Source organism: Dreissena polymorpha, chromosome 5, assembly GCF_020536995.1.
Source record: "Dreissena polymorpha isolate Duluth1 chromosome 5, UMN_Dpol_1.0, whole genome shotgun sequence".
Classification (NCBI taxonomy): Eukaryota; Metazoa; Mollusca; class Bivalvia; order Myida; family Dreissenidae; genus Dreissena; species Dreissena polymorpha.
In genome coordinates, this window is record NC_068359.1 from 123374669 (window position 1) to 123397696 (window position 23028).

The 23028-nt window shown below is 38.6% G+C and overlaps 1 protein-coding gene across 1 annotated transcript; it reads left to right on the forward strand.

Moving 5' to 3' along the window:
* Window positions 1-1272: 1272 nt before the first annotated feature.
* Window positions 1273-22761, forward strand: LOC127832596 (growth/differentiation factor 8-like). Its single transcript, XM_052358116.1, has 5 exons — window positions 1273-2038; window positions 17843-17982; window positions 20162-20393; window positions 21277-21477; window positions 22297-22761. The coding sequence occupies exons 1-5, from the start codon at window positions 1369-1371 to the stop codon at window positions 22497-22499; spliced, it is 1446 nt and encodes a 481-aa protein (XP_052214076.1). The 5' UTR covers window positions 1273-1368; the 3' UTR covers window positions 22500-22761.
* The last annotated feature ends 267 nt before the right edge of the window (window positions 22762-23028 follow it).

Genomic DNA, 23028 nt, shown 5'->3' on the forward strand with positions numbered 1-23028 from the left:
ATATACATTATTATTTTTTTGATAAGTCCAAAATATTTTGTCAGCTTGTGTGTGTCATTCGTTGGATCTTTTCTAAGTTATTCTTGCATGGTGTGGGGTGACGCAAAATAGAACGAGCTGGAGAGAGTACAGCTTTAATGTTGTTAACGTTTTTAATACATTTCTTATACTTAACAAATCATAAACCGAAAACTTTAACATTTAATGTGAGTATATGGCAGTACATGGGGAGCTAAGTCGATACCCATTGTATGTAACAAGATATTATCAGATATTTGAGTAAAATTATTTATACTGAAAATATGATTATAAAAAATGTGTACGTAGATGCTGTAAACGACTGAAGCAACCAGTGTAAAAACATGATGATTAATGTGTTATCGCCGTTGAACTGTTACAGTTTTACCTATGATATTAAGCTCGTTCGTTATATTTTATACTGACGATGTGCATTGTGAAAGCCCCCCCAAAATGTTGTCTTTGTTTTATTAAGTTTATTGACCAAGCGTATCAAACGTACTATTTAAATTTAAATGCAAGGCGGTGATAAGACGAAAAAGGCTTACACGGTTAGTTTTATTTGGGAAAAAAAAAACAGCAAAAATAACAGTATGGATTCAAAGCGAACCTTAATTCTAATCATGAATATATGTGACTCAAAAAATACACAAACGATTGAAGTGAGTGTGTCCATTATACACAGTTAACTCACACGAAAGGACTTTGGAATATGTACTCAGTGTTAATAACTTAATAGATTTGGACACATTCACCTCAAATCCACAGTCGCAAACATATTGTATGAGTGTTTTTATAAAATGATGCAATAAAGCCATTATATTTCGGAGCATCAATAAAACCATTTCGTACTTCCCAAATGATTACAGTAATTACACTTCCGTTAATGAAAAAGACATGCTGTCAGATTAAATACGTGTTTAACAAAAGACATTATGTTTTTAATATTTAACGATCTATTTAACTCAGTCACATGGCAGGCTTTCAATTGCGCTCACTGAAATTCAAATCGACAATTGTATAAACGGCTTCCGCTAATACTCTTAAATCAGTTGTCCCATTAACTCCGCTATTCACTTTCATTGAAAGCGCATGTCCTTATTTCAGTGCGCAAGTCCTTTTTCTTTTCTTGATTGATTCAGTTATGCCCAAACTAACTACATTTTGAGTTGTGCGATTGGTTAATTTTTTAAGGTAGCTTTTTTAATTAACGTTAAACCGTTATAGATTTCAACAAAGGTCAAAACAGCCTGAAATGCTGTGATACGTACCATTCTTACCGAACTTCTTGATTATTTGCACGCTTTTAATTGATTAACGTTTGGATTGCCCGTAAGAACAGTTTCAATTATGGAATTAATGGTTTGGTGGATAATACCAATTATGTTCGCATGCACCATTTTGCCATGGACTATTGATGCATCCGATCTTAGTGAACTTCCGGTTGGACAGCTTGATGGCGCCGCTGATGAAATATTGCGTCAGCCGTTTCCCGGAAGTGAGACGGAAGAGGCGGAAGTACGGGATGCTGTAGATATCGAACAAACCCGTCGTCATCGGCATCCGAAATTCGGTAAAATCCGTGATGGAGTGAACAAGAAAAAGATTGCAGAAACGGTAAACTCCGAAAGCGAAGATTACGATATTCTGAAAGCCACACCTGAGCCAATAAATGACGATGTCAAAATCGAGCCTGAAGTAAATGAGGAAAAAGACGACGAATCGCCTCAAAGCACCGATCAATATCCAGTGACCAACAGTGATACCCCTAGTTGCGAGAACTGCTTAGATAAGCAGGAACTTATTCAGATGCAAATCGAGAGAATCAAAAAGACGCTACTGGCGCGACTCGGTCTTGACTCGCCTCCCAAGGTTGTGGGTGAAATCCCGCCTCTTCCGTTCGACTTCTACTGGAACGAGGACTTTGGTATGAGCGACGAGGAGTACAGAAAACAAGAAATCGAAGAAGAGAACAGACGAAAGCCGAAAATTAGGGAGATATTCATCAAAGGAACTGGCAGTAAGCCCCTTTTAATTGTTGTCGTTACTGCTGCTGATGATGTCTTGTCTTTGAAACGTATTTATTTTAATTCATACATCAGTTAGATAACAAAACGCCAACACACATATACAAATATAGAACATGCTTTTTTAAGAAAATCAGTCTGTATATTAAGCACATTGAAGGCTTTAACGGCACGTGTTCACGTGTTGTTAGATTCATTTTTTGTGTCAGTAAAAGGCTTGCATTTAGAGACATAAACATAGAAATAAGAGAGATCGATTGTTATAACGATACAATTATTTAATCATTTCCAACTCAAAAACCAAGTGAAAATGGCTCTGTGCAAACAGCATAAAGCCAGAACAGCCTGCCTGTAACTCGCAATCTGTTCAGGTTTTGTGCTGTTTGCTGCTCATAAGTACCTTAGGTTTTGAGATGAAGCCTTAAGAAATTAAATCTAGTAAGAAAGGTCTCCAATTAAATGTAACTTTCTAACGGACTACACATGTGTGAAAATACGTATCTAAGTGATAAGAGATAAGAAAGATAATTGGAAAAAATGTGTATTTTTGTCTTCATCAAGGCTCGAAATTGTGTCGTCTGGATTAAAGACTATTAACCACTCGGCTTTTCAGACTTATTTTATGTTTCAACGCATGTGGCGCTTAAAATAAGTGATCCATGTGCTGCGACACAACTCAACGAAAACAACAGAACAATTCCAAATGTTTCAATAATTTGTTTCAAAGTGAGAGTATCTTATAATGTGTCGTCCCGGATTAGCCTGTTCAATCTACACAGTCTAATCAGGGACGACATTTTCAGTCGAAACAGGATTTTCAGTAAGAAGAGACTTCCTTAAACGAAACATTCTATAAGGCAGAAATTGTCTTCCCTGATTAGCCTATGAAGACTGCAAGGCTAATCTGGGACGACACTTCACGATCTTGCAATGAGCCCTATTTACAAGAGCGAGGCTCAAGAGGGCCCTAATCCATACATACGGAAAAAACTAAAACTTGCAGAATTCATGGCAATCCACATCTTACGGACAAGAATGCAGACCCCGCATTGAAATCGGTCAACTGATCACACTATATGGTGACTATTGCATTCATTACTATAAATAGGAACATAATTACTATCATATTTTTTATACAGTCAGGTCGCCAATAACGAACAATTATAATTGCCGTGCAATTTATTTACCAAATAAACCTCTTTGAGTTTTACTTGAGTATGAATGGAAACAGCTTTTCTTGTTTTATCACATGCATTAAACCTATTAATTTATTGGCAGACATACACAACCCTTTACCACTTAGATGCGTATTTAACCCTTTACCACATAGATAAGTATTTCGACGAATTTGTAGTTCCTCAGAAAGTAAAATTTAATATAAAAAATACATTTCTTACTAGTTTAAAAGGTTTTATTTCCAACTCTTAGCTACTGATGGGCAGCAAACAGCATAAAACCTGAACAGACTGCGAGTTACTCGCAGGCTGTTCTGGTTCTATGCTGTTTTCACATAGCCATTTTCACTTTGTTTCTAAGCATAAAAAGATTAATAACGAAACTTCTTCTCCAATGTCGCCGTGGTAATACATTGTGTTGCAGACTTATCAGGGTCGACACCTTCCGCTTGTATGGTATCTTTCGTTAAAAATCATTGCGTGTCCACATTCATTTGTATTTTTATCCGGTATGACTTTAAAACGATACACGTATATGACGCCACATTATATAACGTTATTGTGGCCTACTTTTCCTTTAGTAATTGGCGGAACACTAAGTTCTTGCACGGACGTCATTGTAAATTGTTTTAATAATCCCGCGGTTACCTTTTTATTGAATCTTCAAGGGAATATCAACTACAGTATTATGTGTGGTTTGTTGCTGCTGTTCTTTTCGTTTGTCCTTCGATAATATTTGACATAATGGTCTACATTATTTTTGTAATAATTGTTGACCTTGAAACGTTATTAAAAGTACTTTATTAAGCCACTTTTGTTCGTGAGGATTTACATGACTGAAGCATTCATATACGATTTGTGATTTAAGGTGCTCAATTTTTAAAGCTATGACAAGTCATACAGGATTTCAATCTGTTCATGTTTTGTGCTGTTTGCTGCTCATCAGTATCTAAGGGTTGGAAATGAAGCCTTAAAAACTTTAATTTATTAAGAAAGGTCTTTAATTACATGTAACTTTCTAAGAAACTAAAAAAGCGTTGAAATACGTATTTAAGTACACATAGTAAAGGGTTAATGCATGTGCGCGGTAAAATCAAGAGTGTTTGCGAAGGATATGCCCAGAGTGATATCTTTAATATGGACGAGACCGGGTTGTTCTTTCGTGAGAAGAAGAGCAGTGTGTCAGTGTGAGTAGACCAGTGTCTTTGGATGATGCTTGTGAGTCCATTCACAAACGGAAGGAGTTTGCCTTGCAAAATGGAAGTGAGGGCATGCTCAAGATTGCTATGGATTATGAAGAGTTTTTAGTGGACATGCGTGTAACAAAAACAACCAAACAAACGTCTATAAAAGATTTCTTTGTGAAGAAAATGTTCTGAAAAAAAAAGATGTTAGGAACTTGGACAGAGAAAAAAATCTGGTCATAACAACTTTTAAAATTCACTTTATCCCTTTTTTAACACTAAATTTAACTTTTTTTGTTTAAGTGCATATGTGCAGTACAAAGTATAAAGTATATACATTTGTCATAAAAGTGCTATAGATAAATGTGTTTCTTTATATTTCAGTACATCCATATACATTTGTCATAAATGTGCTATACATTTACATGTATATTAAATTAGCTGACCGTCAATTTTCTTAAATTGTGCTAAGCAGCCCCTGTCGTATGCAGCCCTTCACTGTCCCTTCACTGGCTGCTTACCACAGGTTTGACTGTAGTAAAGGGTTAATGCATGTGCGCGGCTCCAATGAAGCCAAAGCTCAACATACAGTTCGACAATAACGTACGTTTATATTAACAACTGTGAAAGAGTGGATAGCAATCTGATATTCAGACGATTTTCATAACTGCATAGTTGAAAGCACAACCGCCGTAATCAAAAGTACATCCTTCAAAAGCATTTTATTTCAGTAATACTAAAACCGGTGCCGAATCAGAAACGAATATATATTGTGTTCACTCGCTGATCACGTATTTCGTCACTCTGTACTGCACTAATGAGCTTAATGGAACACGCATTTATATGGGAATAGTTGCGAGAAACCCATTCATATTTTTGCAGCACGATTTAAGCATGCACACCAACGATATAGCATTATGGTGAAACACTGATTTCAGAGATATTTTCTGAATCATTTTATTTACGCATGTTGTTTCGTCAGTCCCATATATTTAATCACTTATTTGTTAATTGTTAAATATTAAGTTGGTAATGTGATGTCGTATAAGTGAGAGGTCCACTTTGCATGACGCGGCCCAATTATAAACATAATATTAAGCATGGTGACTCAATATTTCAACAACCTTTTGTGCGATTTGCGTATTTAGAGCGTTTGGTCACAAATTGTAAAGATCCTTCTTTTTCATGTTTTTGAAAAGACATGACCGTTAGTAAAATAGAGATTTTGTGATGGATGATTAAACCATTTATGCCTAGCGTCTAGAAAAAACGCCTTGGCTAACAGCGTAGACCAAGATGAGACGCCGCATAATGCGGCGTCTCATCAGGGTATGCACTGTTTGCTTAATTAAAGGAATTTCTGTAAGAAATATTCTAAATATAGAAATAAATATAATAGACATCCTTAATTTTGGAAATACATTGATCAAATTTAGAAGGATAGGAGAGTCCATTTGGCATAAATGGGTTAATAGAAGATATTGTAGATTGTATCGGTAACATCTGTTTTATTATAAGATATTTTCCAATATGTGTATGTGGATATTGATAAGAATATCTGTGTTCCTGATATTAAAAGAAATAAATCTTAATTTTATAACATGCCCAGTATAAAATATTCTCTTTTTAATTGCTTCTGAAATGACTGATTGCTGAAAACCGTTGCAGTTGTTCTAAGGCAAAATACTATTAACAGTGTACACCATCATAACGTAGACTTGAATCGTCATATAAAATAAGTGATGTATAGTATATTTATTTCTTTATTTACAATATTTCTTACAGAAATTCCTTTAAGCAATCAGCGCAGACCCTGATGAGACGCCGCATCATGCGGCTTCTCATCTGGGTCTACGCTGTTTGTCAAGGCCTTTTTTCTAGACGCTAGGCATAAATGGGTTTATTTACCTGAATAATCTACTTATTCACTAACTTTTACAGGGGCTTGTTCACAGACTTTCGTATTTAAAAAGGGGGCACTATACTCTCAGTACGCATTTATTACCAAAACTGTAATATAAGGAATAGGTTTAGATACATAAAATAACAAGTAAAAAATAAAAGATTTCAATGTACTAGTAATGCCGTTGGAACCCAGAATCACAAGAAGCGTCTGTCGGACCGTATTTGGTACAAAAACGAATATGGTACATTTGTACCATATTCGGCCGAATATGGTACAAATGTACCATACTCGGACCGAAGATGGTACAATTTTCGACCGAATATGGTACAAACATTGTACCATATTCGGTTGGAATAAGTTTTTCTTTGCTCGCCAAAACGTATTTGGTACATACCAAAAAAACTCATAAAAATGAAAATGGCCTACGTATATGGTACATAAATTATGTATTTCTTAATAAATGAAATAGTCTGCCGATGTGTAAACTTTTTTTCAAACTCAAATACATTGTATTAACCTAATATTGGAAGTGACAAAAGTATCATCATCATCATCATCATCATCATCGTCGTCGTCGTCGTCGTCGTCGTCGTCGTAACTAGCAGTAACAGAAACAGCTAACCTAACCACACTTTACATGGATTTTGCTGGTTGTGTAACTGTTTCGCCGGCTAGCTCAGTCGGTTGCGCGTCAGATTGGCACGCAGGCGGCCTGGGTTCGATTCCCGGGCGGGCCAGATACTTTCGTGGAGATCATTAATAGCAATTTTCAAATTTTTAAAACTTTTTTTTTCGAAAGTGTATTTTCACCAAAATCCGATTTAAGAGATTTTGAGCTCTTTTAAATGAATATATCTCTCCAAAAATAAGGATGTTTGACTGGCTGCTTTAGACAGGTGTGACTGTATTCCTAAACATTACTTTGTAAAGTTGATTTGTCGTTCCGACGTCATATTGCTGAGAAGCCGACAAAGCTTTGAAGTTTCCGATTTTTTCTTTGATAACGTGCCGCTTTAAAAAGGCGGGAATTTTGCACACGAGTCTTACTCAGAAGTCAGTAACCATATTTGACTTGGCGGTCGGCAAGAAAAGTTGTGATTTTCGACTAGAAAGAATTGAAATCCAAACTTTCTTCAAACTTCAAAAGAATTCTTGACAGTAAGTACTGTACATAATTTTAATTTTCAGTTGTCTTAATATGCATTGATGTTTTAACATGCATTGATTTTTATGTTTTATGCCCCCCCCCCCCCTCAGAGTGCATTTGCAGTTGTCCGTCCGTCTATCCAATTGTCCGTGGCATTCCTTCCGGGTGCGTAACTCCTAAACTGCTAAAATATTTAAGCTACAGTCATTTTTTCGAAAGTGTATTTTCCACCAAAATCAGATCGAGCTCCTGTAATCTGTAGATTTGAACATTTTAAATTTTATGGAGTTTATAGGTCTTTGACCTTCGAACCCTGCCTAGTCGTGACTTCTGGTGAGCGACCTAGGCCCCCAGGGCCCCTTCTTTATATCCCTTCCATCCACGTAGCATTGGTTTCTACAGACCGTTTGTCCGTTGACCGCCATAAGTTTGCCCGCTATTTTTCCCCTGAATTTGAATTCGGTTGGATTTCAATGAAACTTTACATGAAGTACTTGCTACTTTCATTGCGCATATTGCCCGGAAGTTCGGATTGTAAATTTTAGCGGAGCTATCAGACGAGTGATTTTAGCTCAGCTCATGTCGTGAGACATTCGTTTTCGACACGCGGTGTTCAATACAAGCTCTATTAACTAATGAAGTATAAATGTATAATAACTTATTATATTATTTCAGATGAAGGAAGCAATTAGGAGAAAAAGGAAGCAATTAGGGTGCTTGCCCAGGTCGAAGTACGACATTATTGTCAGATGTTTAAACGGATCGTTCGATGTCCCTGTGAAGAAACGGACACCTGAAGAGAATAATTGTTTGGCCATGATTAGAAAACGTAAGGACTTCGAGCTTGGTGACCGGGGTTCTTTATTGTGTGGCGGAAAGCAAGTCCTTGTGAAAGAAGATCTTCCTAGATTTGTTGAAAAGATGTTCATGGAAAACAAAGGATGTGGAGCAAGGGTTATTTACAACAAACTGAAAGTAAATTACACGGGGTTCTCGGAACAAGCTATCCTTGAAATACTGTACAATAGCAAGTATTACCATGAGAAGTATCCGAGATTTACAAACAAGCCAAAGCCAAAGACAATTACAGAAGAGGAACCAGGCAAAAGATGGCAGATTGACATAATTAACATGAAAAATCAAAGTGTTAGCTACAAGGGGTCCACATACAGTTATATTCTACAAGTCGTGGACGTTTATTCTAGGTACGTTATGCCAAAACCCCTGAAAACGAAGAGTTCGCGTGAAGTTGCAAAGGCATTAGAGGACGTGTTGATGGTTAACCTTGCCCCTGACATCATCCAATGTGACAACGGACTGGAATTTAAAGGCCCTAGTATGAAACTTTTGTTGAACAAGTACAACATCAAAATGATCAATAGTAGGCCGTATCATCCTCAATCACAGGGCAAGTGTGAAAGGTCAAACAGTGTTATAAAGGCCAAGATTCTATTTGCAACAAAAAGTAAACGTGGATTTAACTGGGTCGAAGGGCTTCAAGATTTAGCCTATGCCATAAACACAAGTTTCAAACGAGTTCTTGGGGGTCTCACGCCCTTTGAAGCCTACTACGGAAGAAGTCATGTTTTTACCAAAGAACGTCATAGTTCTCGTGAAATAAAGAAAACCATACGGCGAGCAAATAAAAAGGCTTACAGGTCGCTGTTGAAAAACGCAACTTCCCCAAGCAAGTACAAAGTAGGAGAGACAGTATTAATTCGCTATCCCTTTCGAAAATCCAGGGTGCCAACCAAAAGATATGTTATCGAAGGCAAGGTAGAAAAAGTAAAACGAAATGGTGTTTATATCGTGTCATTTCAAGTACCGAACAAACCCGAACTTGGATTCGTAAGCAAATCGGTTGGGGTCGAAAACATGACTAGCCTAACTGTTGCGTTAGAGAAACAACGAAAAATTAAAAAACATTCATTAAAACAGAACCGCTCAGAGAAACAAAATCACAGAACTAAGTACTATCATGTTTTAACACACCATGAAAATCTGCAGTTGTTGGATGGGGTGAATATTGCCATGGACCCAAATCCGGATGGAAATTGTCAATTTGCTGCTATATCGCATCAACTTGGTAAAATTGGTATATACAAAGACGTAGATGCTTTACGTAAGGAAGCAGTCCATCACATTGTAGAAAACAGATATTTCTATGAAACTTTTGTCTATGATGAAACATTTGATGAATACGTTAAGAATATGTCTAAGAATGGGACATACGGCGACAACCTCACGCTCATTGCACTTATGAGAGAATATAATTTGCAGTGCCTGGTAGTTTCTACCCGAGGACTAGAACACTCATCAATTGTGTCAGCAGATGGAAAGTTCGATGGTGATGTTGGAACAATTGCATTGGGGTATTTCCCAGAAGGATTTGGCATGCATTACGTTAGTATCCGTATCAATCAACGCGTGTACAAGGACATAATATCACGCTTAGAACAGTCGTATGACAACGGTGACTCTGGCGACAGCGCTGCGTCTGGCGACAACGCTGCGTCAGGCGACAACGCTGCGTCTGGCGACAACGGTGACTCTGGCGACAACGGTGACTCCGGCGACACCGCTGCGTCTGGCGACAACACTGCATCTGGCGACAACGCTGCGTCTGGCGACAACGGTGACTCTTGCGACAACGGTGACTCCGGCGACAACGGTGACTCCAGCGACAACGGTGACTCTGGCGACAACGGTGACTCCGGCGACACCGCTGCGTCTGGCGACAACACTGCATCTGGCGACAACGCTGCGTCTGGCGACAACGGTGACTCTTGCGACAACGGTGACTCCGGCGACAACGGTGACTCCAGCGACAACGGTGACTCCGGCGACAACGGTGACTCCGGCGACAACGCTGCGTCTGGCGACAACGGTGACTCCGGCGACAACGCTGCGTCTGGCGACAACACTGCATCTGGCGACAACGCTGCGTCTGGCGACAACGGTGACTCTTGCGACAACGGTGACTCCGGCGACAACGGTGACTCCAGCGACAACGGTGACTCCGGCGACAACGGTGACTCCGGCGACAACGCTGCGTCTGGCGACAACGGTGACTCCGGCGACAACGGTGACTCTGGCGACAACGGTGACGTCTCTGTGTGTTCAGCCCTGAAAGAGCTTCAAGATATGATAAACAATAGGAGGGCACAGAAGCGAACGACTTTTCCATTTCTGATGTTACCACTTCACATTCAAGTTGAAATTTTTAAGTTCTGCATACAATCAAACCCGTCAATCCAGTTTGTGTTGGCGAAGGTCGGCAAACCCTTTAGAGATTTAATAAGGTCAATGAGTTTGTAAACACCTAGAATTTACATTCGGCCGGATATTGGACTAGATACTAGTAACAGAAATCCTGTTAGCGTTCGTTTCCTATTAACAAGAGCGGGCAGAAACAGCGGTCTTATTTCGGCAATAAAAGAAATCATCAAGGGGCCAAAATGGGCAAACGCATGGCTGCGTTTGCGTGTTAGTGGAATCGGTTGGTATGATATCATAGATGTCATGTACAGACATTACAGGTGAAATATACATGTATATCGGTGTTTGGAAACCTGTTATGTTATTTTTGTGATTGATGATTATGTTCTTCTACCGGAAATTTGTTGTCATTTGCTCATTTACTGGTAACTTTTTACGAAGCACATTTGGGATATTTTGGCTGCTACTAAAATGAATGTATATATGTATATTATGTGTTGTCAAAATGCTACAGTTGGATTAAAATTTAAATGCTGTTCTATGTTCTTCAATATTACTTTGAAAAATCCTGTCAGTATACCAATAAATGAAAAAAGTACAAGTTTGTTGAATCTCTTGAATGAAACAAATTATAAAATACAAAATGTAAAATGAATATGTGATGATGATGATGACAAAACATTTGTGATGATGATGATGGTAAAAAAATTGTGATGATGATGGTGGTGGTGATGATGATGACAGTGGTTATGATGATTGGGGTTTGATGATTGTGGTGATGATGATGATGATGATGATAATGATGATGATGATGATGATAACAAACGTTTTGGGATGATGATGACAGCGATGTTTATCGGACGATGATGATGGTTATAATGATGATGATAAGTTTTTAGATGATGATGACGGCGATGTTTATCGGCCGACGATGATGATAATGATGATGATGATAACAAAATATTTGTGATGATGATGATGGCGATGTTTATTGGCCGATGATGATGATGATATTCTCATCGTCGTCATCATCATCACAACATCCTCATTATCGACCGAAAACATCGCTGTCATTATCATCACAAAAAAAACTTTTGTGATCACCATTACGATCATGATAATGGATATGATGATGTTGGTTTTGATGGTGATGATGATGGTGGTGTTGGTAAAGATAACAACGATGATGATCATTGGGGTGTTGATAATTGATGTGATGATGATGATGATGATGATGATGATGATGATGATGATGATGATGATGATGATGATGATGATGAGATAACGATGATGATGATGATGATGATGATGATGATGAGATAACGATGATGATGATGATGATGATTACGATGATGAGTGTGTATCATATTCGGAACGAATGTGGTACATTTTTCATCCGAATATGGTACAAGTTTGTACCATATTCGGTCAGGCATTTTACCCCAAAACTGCAGATACGTATATGGTACAATTAGACAGTTGTACCATATTCGGCCGAATATGGTACAAACTTGTACATATTCGTTTTTGTACCAAATACGGTCCGACAAGTGTCAGCTAACACGCTACGCCTGCACCGTACAGCCTTTTGATTCAGAATGGCAGATAAATCGCTATCTCGAAAAAAAAATACTCCTATTTTATCTATGAACAGCTTGCGTTACAACTGCGCTATTCTTTTTTCGATTAAAATTGATTTATTTTTCAATAAACGAACAAGTATGTTTAACATTTTACTTAGTTAGGAGTGTTATTTCGCAAGTTTGAATTAAAAAACTCATTTTTTTTTATCTACTACAACTTTTTAAATAGAAAATTGTCAAAGTGCGAACATGTCCCTTTAAAAACACACGAATCACTAATTCTGTTTTAAGATCTTTCTAGCAGTATTTAATAACAACTATTTTAAATATGAAAAGAAGGGAAACCTTGAAATGCGTCCGACAAAAGAACGCTCAAGGTTGCACTTTGAAACTTCGGCAAAATCAGCATAATTTGATCTTTTTCAATATATGGGTTGTTTAGACAACAAATAAGAAGTGTGATGAGTGTCCTGGTAGACCGTGTCACGGTATCTAGTTCAAAACGTCATAAAGGATTGCAATTATCATAAAAAATTCAACATATTTATTAATGAAAGCAATATACATGAGTATGCATTTTACGAAGTAATATTTCCCCTTCATACTAGTGTTGGCAGTTGACTAATTGTAGCGTTTTGTATAATTTGAGTCGAATTTAGTTGGGAAAACTACTTCATTGTTAACGAAAGGAAGCATGTTTAAATTAATATATGCCGGGTTTTTGCAAAAATAGACCGCATGTCAAATTCAGCCAGGGTAGCCCCAGACCCGACAGTGCATTCTAGTCTGCAGCTACCCTGTCTGCCATAAAGTCACGCAATGTTTCAGTGTCTCATTAACCTATTTATGCCTAGCGTCTAGAAAGAAAGGAATTGGCAAACAGCGTAGACCCAGATGAGACGCCGCATGATGAGGCGTCTCATCAGGGAGGGTCTGCGCTGTTTGCTTAAAGGAATTTCTGTAATAAATATTTTAAATATAGATATAAATATATTAGACATCCTTAATTTTGGAAATAAATTGTTCCAATTTAGAAGGATGGGAGACAGTAGGCATTATGCATAAATGGGTTAAAGTGCCAGTATGGTTAAAGACCAAACTGCGCAAATGCGCCGACTGGTGTGGAGCTACCTTGGCCGCATATGGCGTCATTTCATAAGACCCGATCTCGCTCGACGCGGCTCTTATAAATCTGATACGAGGGGAATATCACGAACTAAAAAGCAACAAAACCGTAATCGCGGTGTTTGGTGGTTTTATGAAAAGAACTTGTCCGAAAATGAGAACACATTGTAAAACTCAACAAACTGTTTGTACCACATTTTCTAGCGAAACTGTTGAATTAATTTAAGAATATAATCGCACATTTGTGGTACAACCGAAATTTAACCCATTTATTTATATTGATGATTTTTTTATTAACTTGTACAGACTATTGGATTAAAACTATTTACATACGGTAATTATTTAATAGCGCTTATTGACGTATGGCTTTCACGGCAAAGTTAGCTGAAACAAATCTATTGATCACCGTTAATAATTACAGTACATTTGCTAATTCATAAACTAACATTGAACTATTATGTTTCGTGTTTTGGTTTATCATGTATATTGAGTGTTTACGCGATGGTAAAGGACAATACGCGGTCGGTATCTTCCATATGATATTCTTACTCCTTCGCCACACGATATTTTGACTTATTCACTATGAATAAATTGGAGAAAAGTGTCATTTTTCGGCGTAGCTGGCTTACCCAAGTTTTTACCTTAATTGACCTTCGCTGAGATCCAGTTAAATTACATATACAGAATGTATTTCATATTGCATCAAAGTGTCGATACTCGACGCATAAACATAACCACGTTTTAATTTTTACAGAAAGCCAAAGATAAACAAGTGCCGTTTTACACGCTGGCGAAATAGACCACCATACGTATACAAACCAACCGTCAATTCCGGTTTCCGGTAGAATTCGCCTATACAGTTTTTGTGCGGTACACACTAAAATTAAGTAGCATTAATTCATCAGTGTTCACAATGCCCACGAGATGTCTAGGTCGCATAGATTAGACAACGTTCCAATACGACCTTTCTGTTCCTAAATATAAATGTACTATTTCTGATCATTATCACGGCCGTTAATCAGGCGCGAAACCTTTTTTCACCCCCGGAAACCCGATATGCTGTGAAAATTGGATGTGCTAGGAAAAGTTGCCGGTAGATTTTGATGAATTTCGGTAGGGTAAGTAAATCCAGTTCTATAATTGTTTAAAGGCATTTTTTAATTAAAATATGTTTATGGTGTATGCAAAGGAGGTATTACCATGTATGTTAGAAAAATCCTGGTTATTATTATTATTATTCTGGATTTATTGAAATATGGCTATTTAAAGTCGACGATGCAGGGATTTGTCCCATATTTAGCACTTTATTTACATATTTCTTTAAAGGTATGCCAGTGAAAAAGTTTTTGCACCGACAATTATATTAACCAATGTCCCCGAGTAACATATCCGCCAGAGTTTCTTAACAAAATTCGTATTGGTGGAAAAAATACACTTTACATTCAACATGTTGATGAAAAAAATGATATGACATGGTGCAGTACAAAGATGTCCAGATATGACATGAGTGCAGTACATTTATAAACTTAAAAGCTCACTATTACAGCTGATTTATGCCAACCCTGATGCATTGTAGATCATTTTCATTGAACTTTGAGGTTTTATAATTATATCCGTTCTGAAGCTTAGTTAATTTCCAGCTTATGTGTATCTTTTTTTTTTTATTGTTTGAAGGTCATTGTAAATGTAAAGCAAAACAGGTAAAAATATACGTCAGGTAGGCAATCTAAACATTTATAATAATAGGGTGTGCCTATAGTTCCAATTATGGGTAGACTTTCATAAATCTGAACTAATTTTGGATCTTTTATACATGACTTCAAGTTGACAGCTTTGCAAACATCTCCGACAATGCACGCGTGTAAATGTTTGTTTGTTTTCGTTTTTTTTTTGGTAATGATATATGCAAAATATAAACACTTATTTTCAAAACCCAATCCACGCCTCCTTCTTATGTGTTTTTTCATAATAACACGCATTTTTCACCTGATGAAGCCCGAAGCCTTGAAGGAATATATTCAGTCAGATTTCAGCAAATTATAACATCGTACCATCGTTTTTGTGGCAAATGTTAATGTATTTTACAGTTTCTTTCAATGATATCAACTTCTTGGGACAGTAAAAGCAAGTGAAGGCAAACATGTTGACCTGAAACAAAAATAATGAGATATAGTTTATGATTTAACAGTGTATAGTGGGACAATAGGAGAGTATGGAATACCGTTAGCGCCATCGTGATTACACATTAAAATCCAGAGGGCGACAATTCGATAATTTGATAGTACGATGACGACAGTGCGACAATACGATGACGACAATGCGATAGTACGATGACGACAGTGCGACATTACGATGGCGACAATGCGACAACGCGATAGTGCGATGGCGACAATGCGATGGTACGATGTTATAATTTGCTGAAATCTGGCTGAATATATATTCCTTCAATGCTTCGGGCTTCATCGGATGGAAAATGCGTGTTATCTATGCAAATCCAACTTTTGACAGCATATCGGGTTTCCGGGGGTGTTTTTTGAGATGCATTAATAAATGAGCCATTTCAACTTCCGAGGTGGCGATCAGGCCCGGATGTTTTAAAATTTAACGGATAATTTTACAAGGTGATAAGGTTTGATATGTTTTTTCGACATGTGTCGCATTATTTTTAAAATCGGGCAATATAGTGCGATTTAGCGAAGATAAATTCATCGAAAAATGTACAGAAACATACATTCTCAAACCATTTAAAAACGTGAGAACCTTTACAAGTTGTGGTATGGTGGAGTTTTAAAAAGCAATTCGATGAGTTTTTCCTGTATGACGAGCAAATTTCCACCCAATTAAATCGTTAACGGTATACAACGATTGTGTATGTAACGTACATTAATGCTGCATGTACAAAATATTGGCATCTTACCGACTTACATGTGCAGTGGCCTTGGACAGTAGATTACCCCTATTGAAATTGGGGTCACTAGGTCAAAGTTCACGGTCACCATCACACCAAGTGTGAAAATCGTTTCCAATTTACATGTGCATTGGCCTTAGACAGAAGATGACACTATTGAAATTGGGGTCACTCGGTCAAAGGTTTATTAATGCATCTCAAAAAAGAGGTGGCGCCCGGGATTAACGGCCATGATTATGAAACATTCATCTACACGAAATAATCCGCTTAATTCGATGTTAGCAAAGATATTGCCTGATAAATTCCAATAGCATTATTTGTTTTCAATATATTCTTTTTAGATTATAATTATTGACAATATTAAGAAGTAAATATGATAACATCATCATAAATATCATTTCGGTACGATTGCATGTTAACAATAACGGAGGAGTCAATTATCAAACATAAAATATTTTACTCAAATGAACTTGAAAGTAAGCGCAAATTAACTATTCAGTCGAGATAGACATAATGAAATATTTATGCTATAAATATTTTTCGTGAATGTATAAGGAAATATAATTACCGAAATGAGCGCCGATTTGGGACCAATAATAATCAGAGAGAGTATCGTTTATAGTATGATGTTTCTTTAAATTTCCTAAAATTTTCGAAATGAAAATCCTAAATACCAGTTGGGAAATAATCAAATTGGTTTGAACATAATTATGATATGCGCGCGGACAGTGTCAATAACGTAAGAGCACAATATTAGACAAATATGATACCAATCGCAAATTAACCAGAAATTTCAAACTATTATAAATATATTTCCGTGCTATCAGGTTCATTACAGCAATCAAATTTAACGACAAAGAAAGAAGATAACGCTGCGCCATTCCAAAAAAAGACGACATCGTTATAAAAAAATCTGCAGATAAAAAATATAATTTACATTTTTTTGTAAATATGTTATAGTTCGAGCGGTTAAAAAATAAGTCTGAATATATATTGCATTTATTTCCCGTTTCCAGTTTCTTAAGTGCAACGCAGCGAGCAAGGACCCGTCCGTTTTGATTTCGGAGACTCCTTAAGGAATAAACATTTGTACGCACTTTACCCAACTTATGCTCACCATGTTGCAAACAATGGTACATGTAACCAGCTTCTGGGCGGGACATGTAAACTTCAAACTTTCCACACCGCACTACCTTAAATTGCATTCAATTGATGTATACTTACACAAATAGAAAACATATACAATTATACATTAATTATTATTAATTATAATATAATTATTAAGCTACTTTTTCTGTCGTATACTCCAACTATGTTGTCACTTCTCACTCAATCTGCAAAGACATAAACATGTGTTCCTCGTTTCTCATTCTAGTAACTGAGAAGTGTTTTCAGCAAAAACGCATCGGATGTAACCCTCTTTTTTCATTTCAGTAAGCGAGGAGTGTTTCCAGCAGAACGGTGTCGGATTGTACGCAATCCAACGTGTCATCATTTCAGACTCAACCTGGAAAAAAACATACACATTTGTTTCTTTTTTCTCATTCCAGTAACCGAGAAGTGTTTCCAGCAGAAAGGAACCGGGTGTTACGCTTTCAATGTGTCTGCTGACGTCATCGACCCAGCACTCGTATCCAAGATCGAACTATGGGTGTACAAACAGTCAGACCCTAACGACCACTATGTTCATGTACGGCGTTTATTTATTAATTAATCATTTATTTATTTATTTAATCTTTTTTTTATTTTATTAGTTTAAGTTTTTCTAAAGATTGAAATGCAGTGAAATAAAAAAAAACATGGGGACAATCTTATTTTCCGAAATTCATGACCCATCACACCTGACAAAAGTCCCGAATATCGAGCTGGGACGAATGTCGAGCCAGCTCAGACATCGACATTCGTCAATACTCCCGAATATCGAGCTGGGGCGAATGTTATTCGGGACCTTTGTCAAATGCAGATATCAGTGCTGGCTAGACATTCGTCCCAGCTCGACATTTGGAACTGGTGCCGAATGTGGATGTCAGAGCTGGCTCGACATCCGCCCAAGCTCGATATTCGGGACTTTTGCCGAATGTCGATGTCAGAGCTGACTCGACATTCGCCCCACCTCGATAGTCGGGACTTGCCGAATGTCGATGTCAGAGCTGGCACGACATTCGTCCCGGCTAGATATTCGGAACTAATTTTGAATGTCTATGTTAGAGTTGACTCGACATTCGCCCAAGCTCAATATTCGGGATAAGTGCAGAATGTCGATGTCAGAGCTGGCTCGACATTCATTCGCCCCGGCGCGATATTCGGGACTAGTGCCGAATGTCGATGTCAGAGCTGGCTCGACATTCACTCCAGCTCGATATTCGAGACTAGTGCCGAATGACGGTGTCAGAGCTGGCTCGACATTCGCCCCAGCTCGATATTCGAGACTTTTGCCGAATGTCGATGTCAGAGCTGGCTCGACATTCGCCCACCTCGATATTCGGGACTTTTGCTGAATGTCGATGTCAGAGCTGGCTCGACATTCGCCCCAGCTCGATATTTGGGAATTTTGTCGAATGTCGATATCAGAGCTGGCACGATATTTGTCCCAGCTTGATATTCGCGATTAATGCCGAATGTCGATGTCAGAGCTGGCTCGACATTCGCCCTATCTGGATATTCGGGAATTTTTCCGAATGTCGATGTCAGAGCTGGCTGGACATTTTTCCCAGCTCGATATTCGGGACTTTTGCCAAATATCGATGTCAGCGCTGGTTCTATATTCGCCCCAGCTCAATTTCCGGACTTTTGCTGAATGTCGATGTTAGAGCTGGCTCGACATTCGCCCCAGCTCGATATTAGGGACTAGTGCCGAATGCCGGTTTCAGAGCTGGCTCGACATTCGCCCCAGCTCGACATTCAGGAGAAGTGCCGAATGTCGATGTCAGAGCTTGCTCGACATTCGCCCCAGCTCGATATTCTGGACTTTTGTCGAATTTCAATGTTAGAGCTTGCTCGATATTCGCTCAAGGTCGATATTCGGGACTTTTGCCGAATGTCGATGTCAGAGCCGGTTCGACATTCCCGCAGCTCGATATTTGGGACTTCTGCCGAATGTCGATGTCAGAGCTGGCTCGCATTCGCCCCAGCGCGATACTTAACTTGCAGAATGTCGATGTCAGAGCTGGCTCGACATTCGTCCCTGCCTGATATTCGGGACTAGTGCCGTGTGTCGATGTCAGAGCTGGCTGAACATTTGCCCCAGCTCCGTATCCGGGACAAGAGCTGAATGTCGATGTCACAGCTGGCTCGTCATTCACTCCAGCTCGACATTTGTGACTAGTGCCGAATGTCGATGTCAGAGCTGGCTCGACATTCGACCCAGATTGATATTCGGGACTTTTGCTTAATGGGACGACACTTAATGGGACTACACTTAATTGGACTACACTTAATGGGACGACACTTTACGCACATGCATTATGCCCAGTTTACTCAGGACACGACTCATTTAAACATAGGTGAGCCTCGTTCTGGGAAAATCGGGCTTAATGCGTGTGCGAACAGTTTTGTCCCGCATTAGTCTGTGCCGTCCGCACAGTGTTTTTCGATTAAAGGAAGTCTCTGCTGTGTGAAAATTCAATATAGGCGAATGTGTCGTCTCTAATTATTCTGAGCTCATTCAACGGATATGCACTAAGCACGTTTTCCCAATGCACGGCTAAGCTATGCACTAAGCACGTTTTCCCAATGCACGGCTAAGCTATGCATTAAGCACGTTTTCCCAATGCACGGCTAAGCTGTAATTACCCTGAGCCAATCAAGTCCCTTGTTCTATACGGTTGACAAACGACATATAATTTCATGCCCTGTTTGAATTTTCACAGACGTTCATGGTGTCCGATCTGGCGCCATTCCAGCGTGACGGGAAGGATCTCCTGCGGATCAAGAACATCGTGAAGCGACAGGAGACCCGACTCAAGCACGGATGGATGAAGATCTACGTCAAGCGCAGCGTCCTGCGATGGCTGTCCAAGCCGCACATGAACCACGGTCTGGCGATTGTCTGCAGGACGTGCAAGCGCCAGAACCACCGCACAATCTACGGCGATAAGGAAGGTATGACCCTTGTTCTGTGAAAACTGGTCTTGTTGCATGTGCGTTAAGTGTCGTCCCTTATTAGCTTGTGCATTATGGTTTTTATTGTATATATATTTCGTTAAAAAGAATGTTACTTCTAAGCAGGGACTTGTACATATATCTGTATTGGTCCCTGTTCTAAACGATAGTCCAGCCCAGGCGGACGGCGTCGTCCCTGATTAAGCTAATTTAAGACTGAACAGGCTAATCCGGGACGACACTTAACTGACATATATTAAGCCCTGTTTTCCCAGAACGAGGATCATACTGTGCGCGCCGTGTTCTCTGGATCGTCAGAATCTACGTTTGCACAAATACGCTATTAGTTTCTTGATCGCAGTTTCTATGTAATTAAGTTATGAGGGAATATGTTACGGCCCCGCCCTGAAAAACCGGGCTTAATGCATGTGCCTGAAGTGTCGTTTCAGATTAGCGTGTGCATTATGTTAGAGGTAAAGTGAAAGTGATACTTCGGGTTAGGGAGTTCTATGTTGATTAAAGGTTTAGTAATGGTCACGGCAAGTGATGTTGATGGAATGTTTCGTTTATAAGGACGTTTCTTATAGACGAAAACCTGTCTAGGCCGCTAGAGTCGAGTACAGGTTCAGTTATGGGCGAAGCCTGTTAGATTTATTGCGATTATAGGTTCATTGATGGTTGGGGCATGGCTAATTTATGGCGATCTGTTGAGAAGTCTGTTTTATAATATTGTACTGCTGAGAAATGAAGTATTGTAAATTTGTATCATGCTTTTACCGTTGATTATACGTGTGTCATTTAAGCAAAGTTTACCAAATCAGGCATACAAGAGTAAGCATGGAATTACTTTAAGTGATTTACTTTTCTTACTTTTTTCGTAAAGGTCTTCTGCCCATTCTCGTGTTCTACATGCGGGAGACCGTTCCCGGCAGTAAGAAATGGCGACGCTCAACGCCGTGCACAGAGGGCGGCGACAACTGCTGTCACAGGGAGGCACTGCACATTAACTTCCGGGACATCGGATGGGACTACATAATGGCGCCACCTGCCATCAGACCGAACTACTGCACCGGCTCCTGTAACGGTGTGTGCACGAGCTGTTTCTAAATAGAGAATGAGTCGCGTTCTGGTCAAACAGGCATTACCGCTCGTGCTTAAAGGGTCGTCTCAGTTGCGTGACGACACTAAACATTTGTTATGGTATTTCTCGTTTAAAGGAAATTTCTTCTAAACGAAAAAAACATTTTAGGTGAAAAGTGTCGTCCCTGATTAGCCTGTGCGGCAAAAGTTTTTAATTTATCTATAAAGACAATTCAAAGCGGAAATTCTTATAAAGGTGCAGAATTCAACCCCGGATTCCCTGCTAACAAACTTGCTATCTTTGGCAGTCATTTTTTTTTATCTTGTCGATTTTCATGAATATGTTACATACTAAAATAACATTTCAATGTTTAAAAAATGTAATGAACAAAACGAAAGTTAAGCAAGGAAATCATGGCGAATTTTCGCTGAATTTGTGAGTTCCGAACTCGCTCTTCCAAACAAAGTTCGCTACGATTTCGAACAAGTTCAATGAGTGTATAACAATCAGTGTCGATGAAATTGAAAGCACAGAAAAGAACTCTGAAAAAAGAAAACTTTATTAAATGACGCTCTGTGAAAACGGGGTTAATGCATGGGCATAAAGTGTCGTCCGAGATAAACCTGTGCGACACGTAACTGGATTTCCGCTATGAAGAGACTTTGCTTTAAAGAAAATACCAAAGAAGCGCAAAGTGTCGTCTCTGATTGGCATTTACGGACTGCACATTCTAATGTGCGACGACACTTTACGCACATGCATTGAGCACGGTTTTCCCGGACCGCAGTTTAATTATTGTATAATTTGTATTGTTTCTTTCAGGGGTGCATACGGGGTTCTACAATCATACCCGTCTCGTTCAGACGATACACCAGACTGTGGCCCACAATCACCTACCTATACAGAACTGTTGTGGTCCAGTCTCCTTCAAACAGCTAACCAGTCTACTGTATAGAGACGACGCGGGGGTCATTCGGAAGGTAGACATACCGGACCTTGTCGTCAACGAATGTGGATGCCTTTAAGAACTTTCGAAAGTCCACATCAGCCCGTTCTTAGGCATAAGAAAGAAATGTTGACAAAAACAATGAAACATCATTTCTTTAAGATTTAACTAAAATCACAAGCAAAAGTGACGAATGTTATTCTTTGTTAAATGCAGTTTGTTTGCGGATAAAATTTGAAATCTATAAAAAAAAATCAACGCATTGGAACATTTAGAAAAGACAACTCTTAAAATTAAGATGGCTCACAAAGTTGGAATTATCTTTCTTTGTATGTTATTTTTAGCATAGGTGCGTTTACGCACCTATGCTTATGGTATATACCACATTTCGAAAATCCACATCCATCGGTTGCCCTTTATGAAGCCTTACCTGATCAAAAATCAAACGAAATATCTATTTAATTTAGTATATGGTCATTCTTACAATTTTTTTTGGAAACGTTTTTCTAACGTTTTCTTCCAAGAATATTGCTGACACCGTTTTTAGTGAATTTTTCTAAGACCGTTTTATGTCAAAAAATCTTCTTATAACCTAAAACAAATTTCGT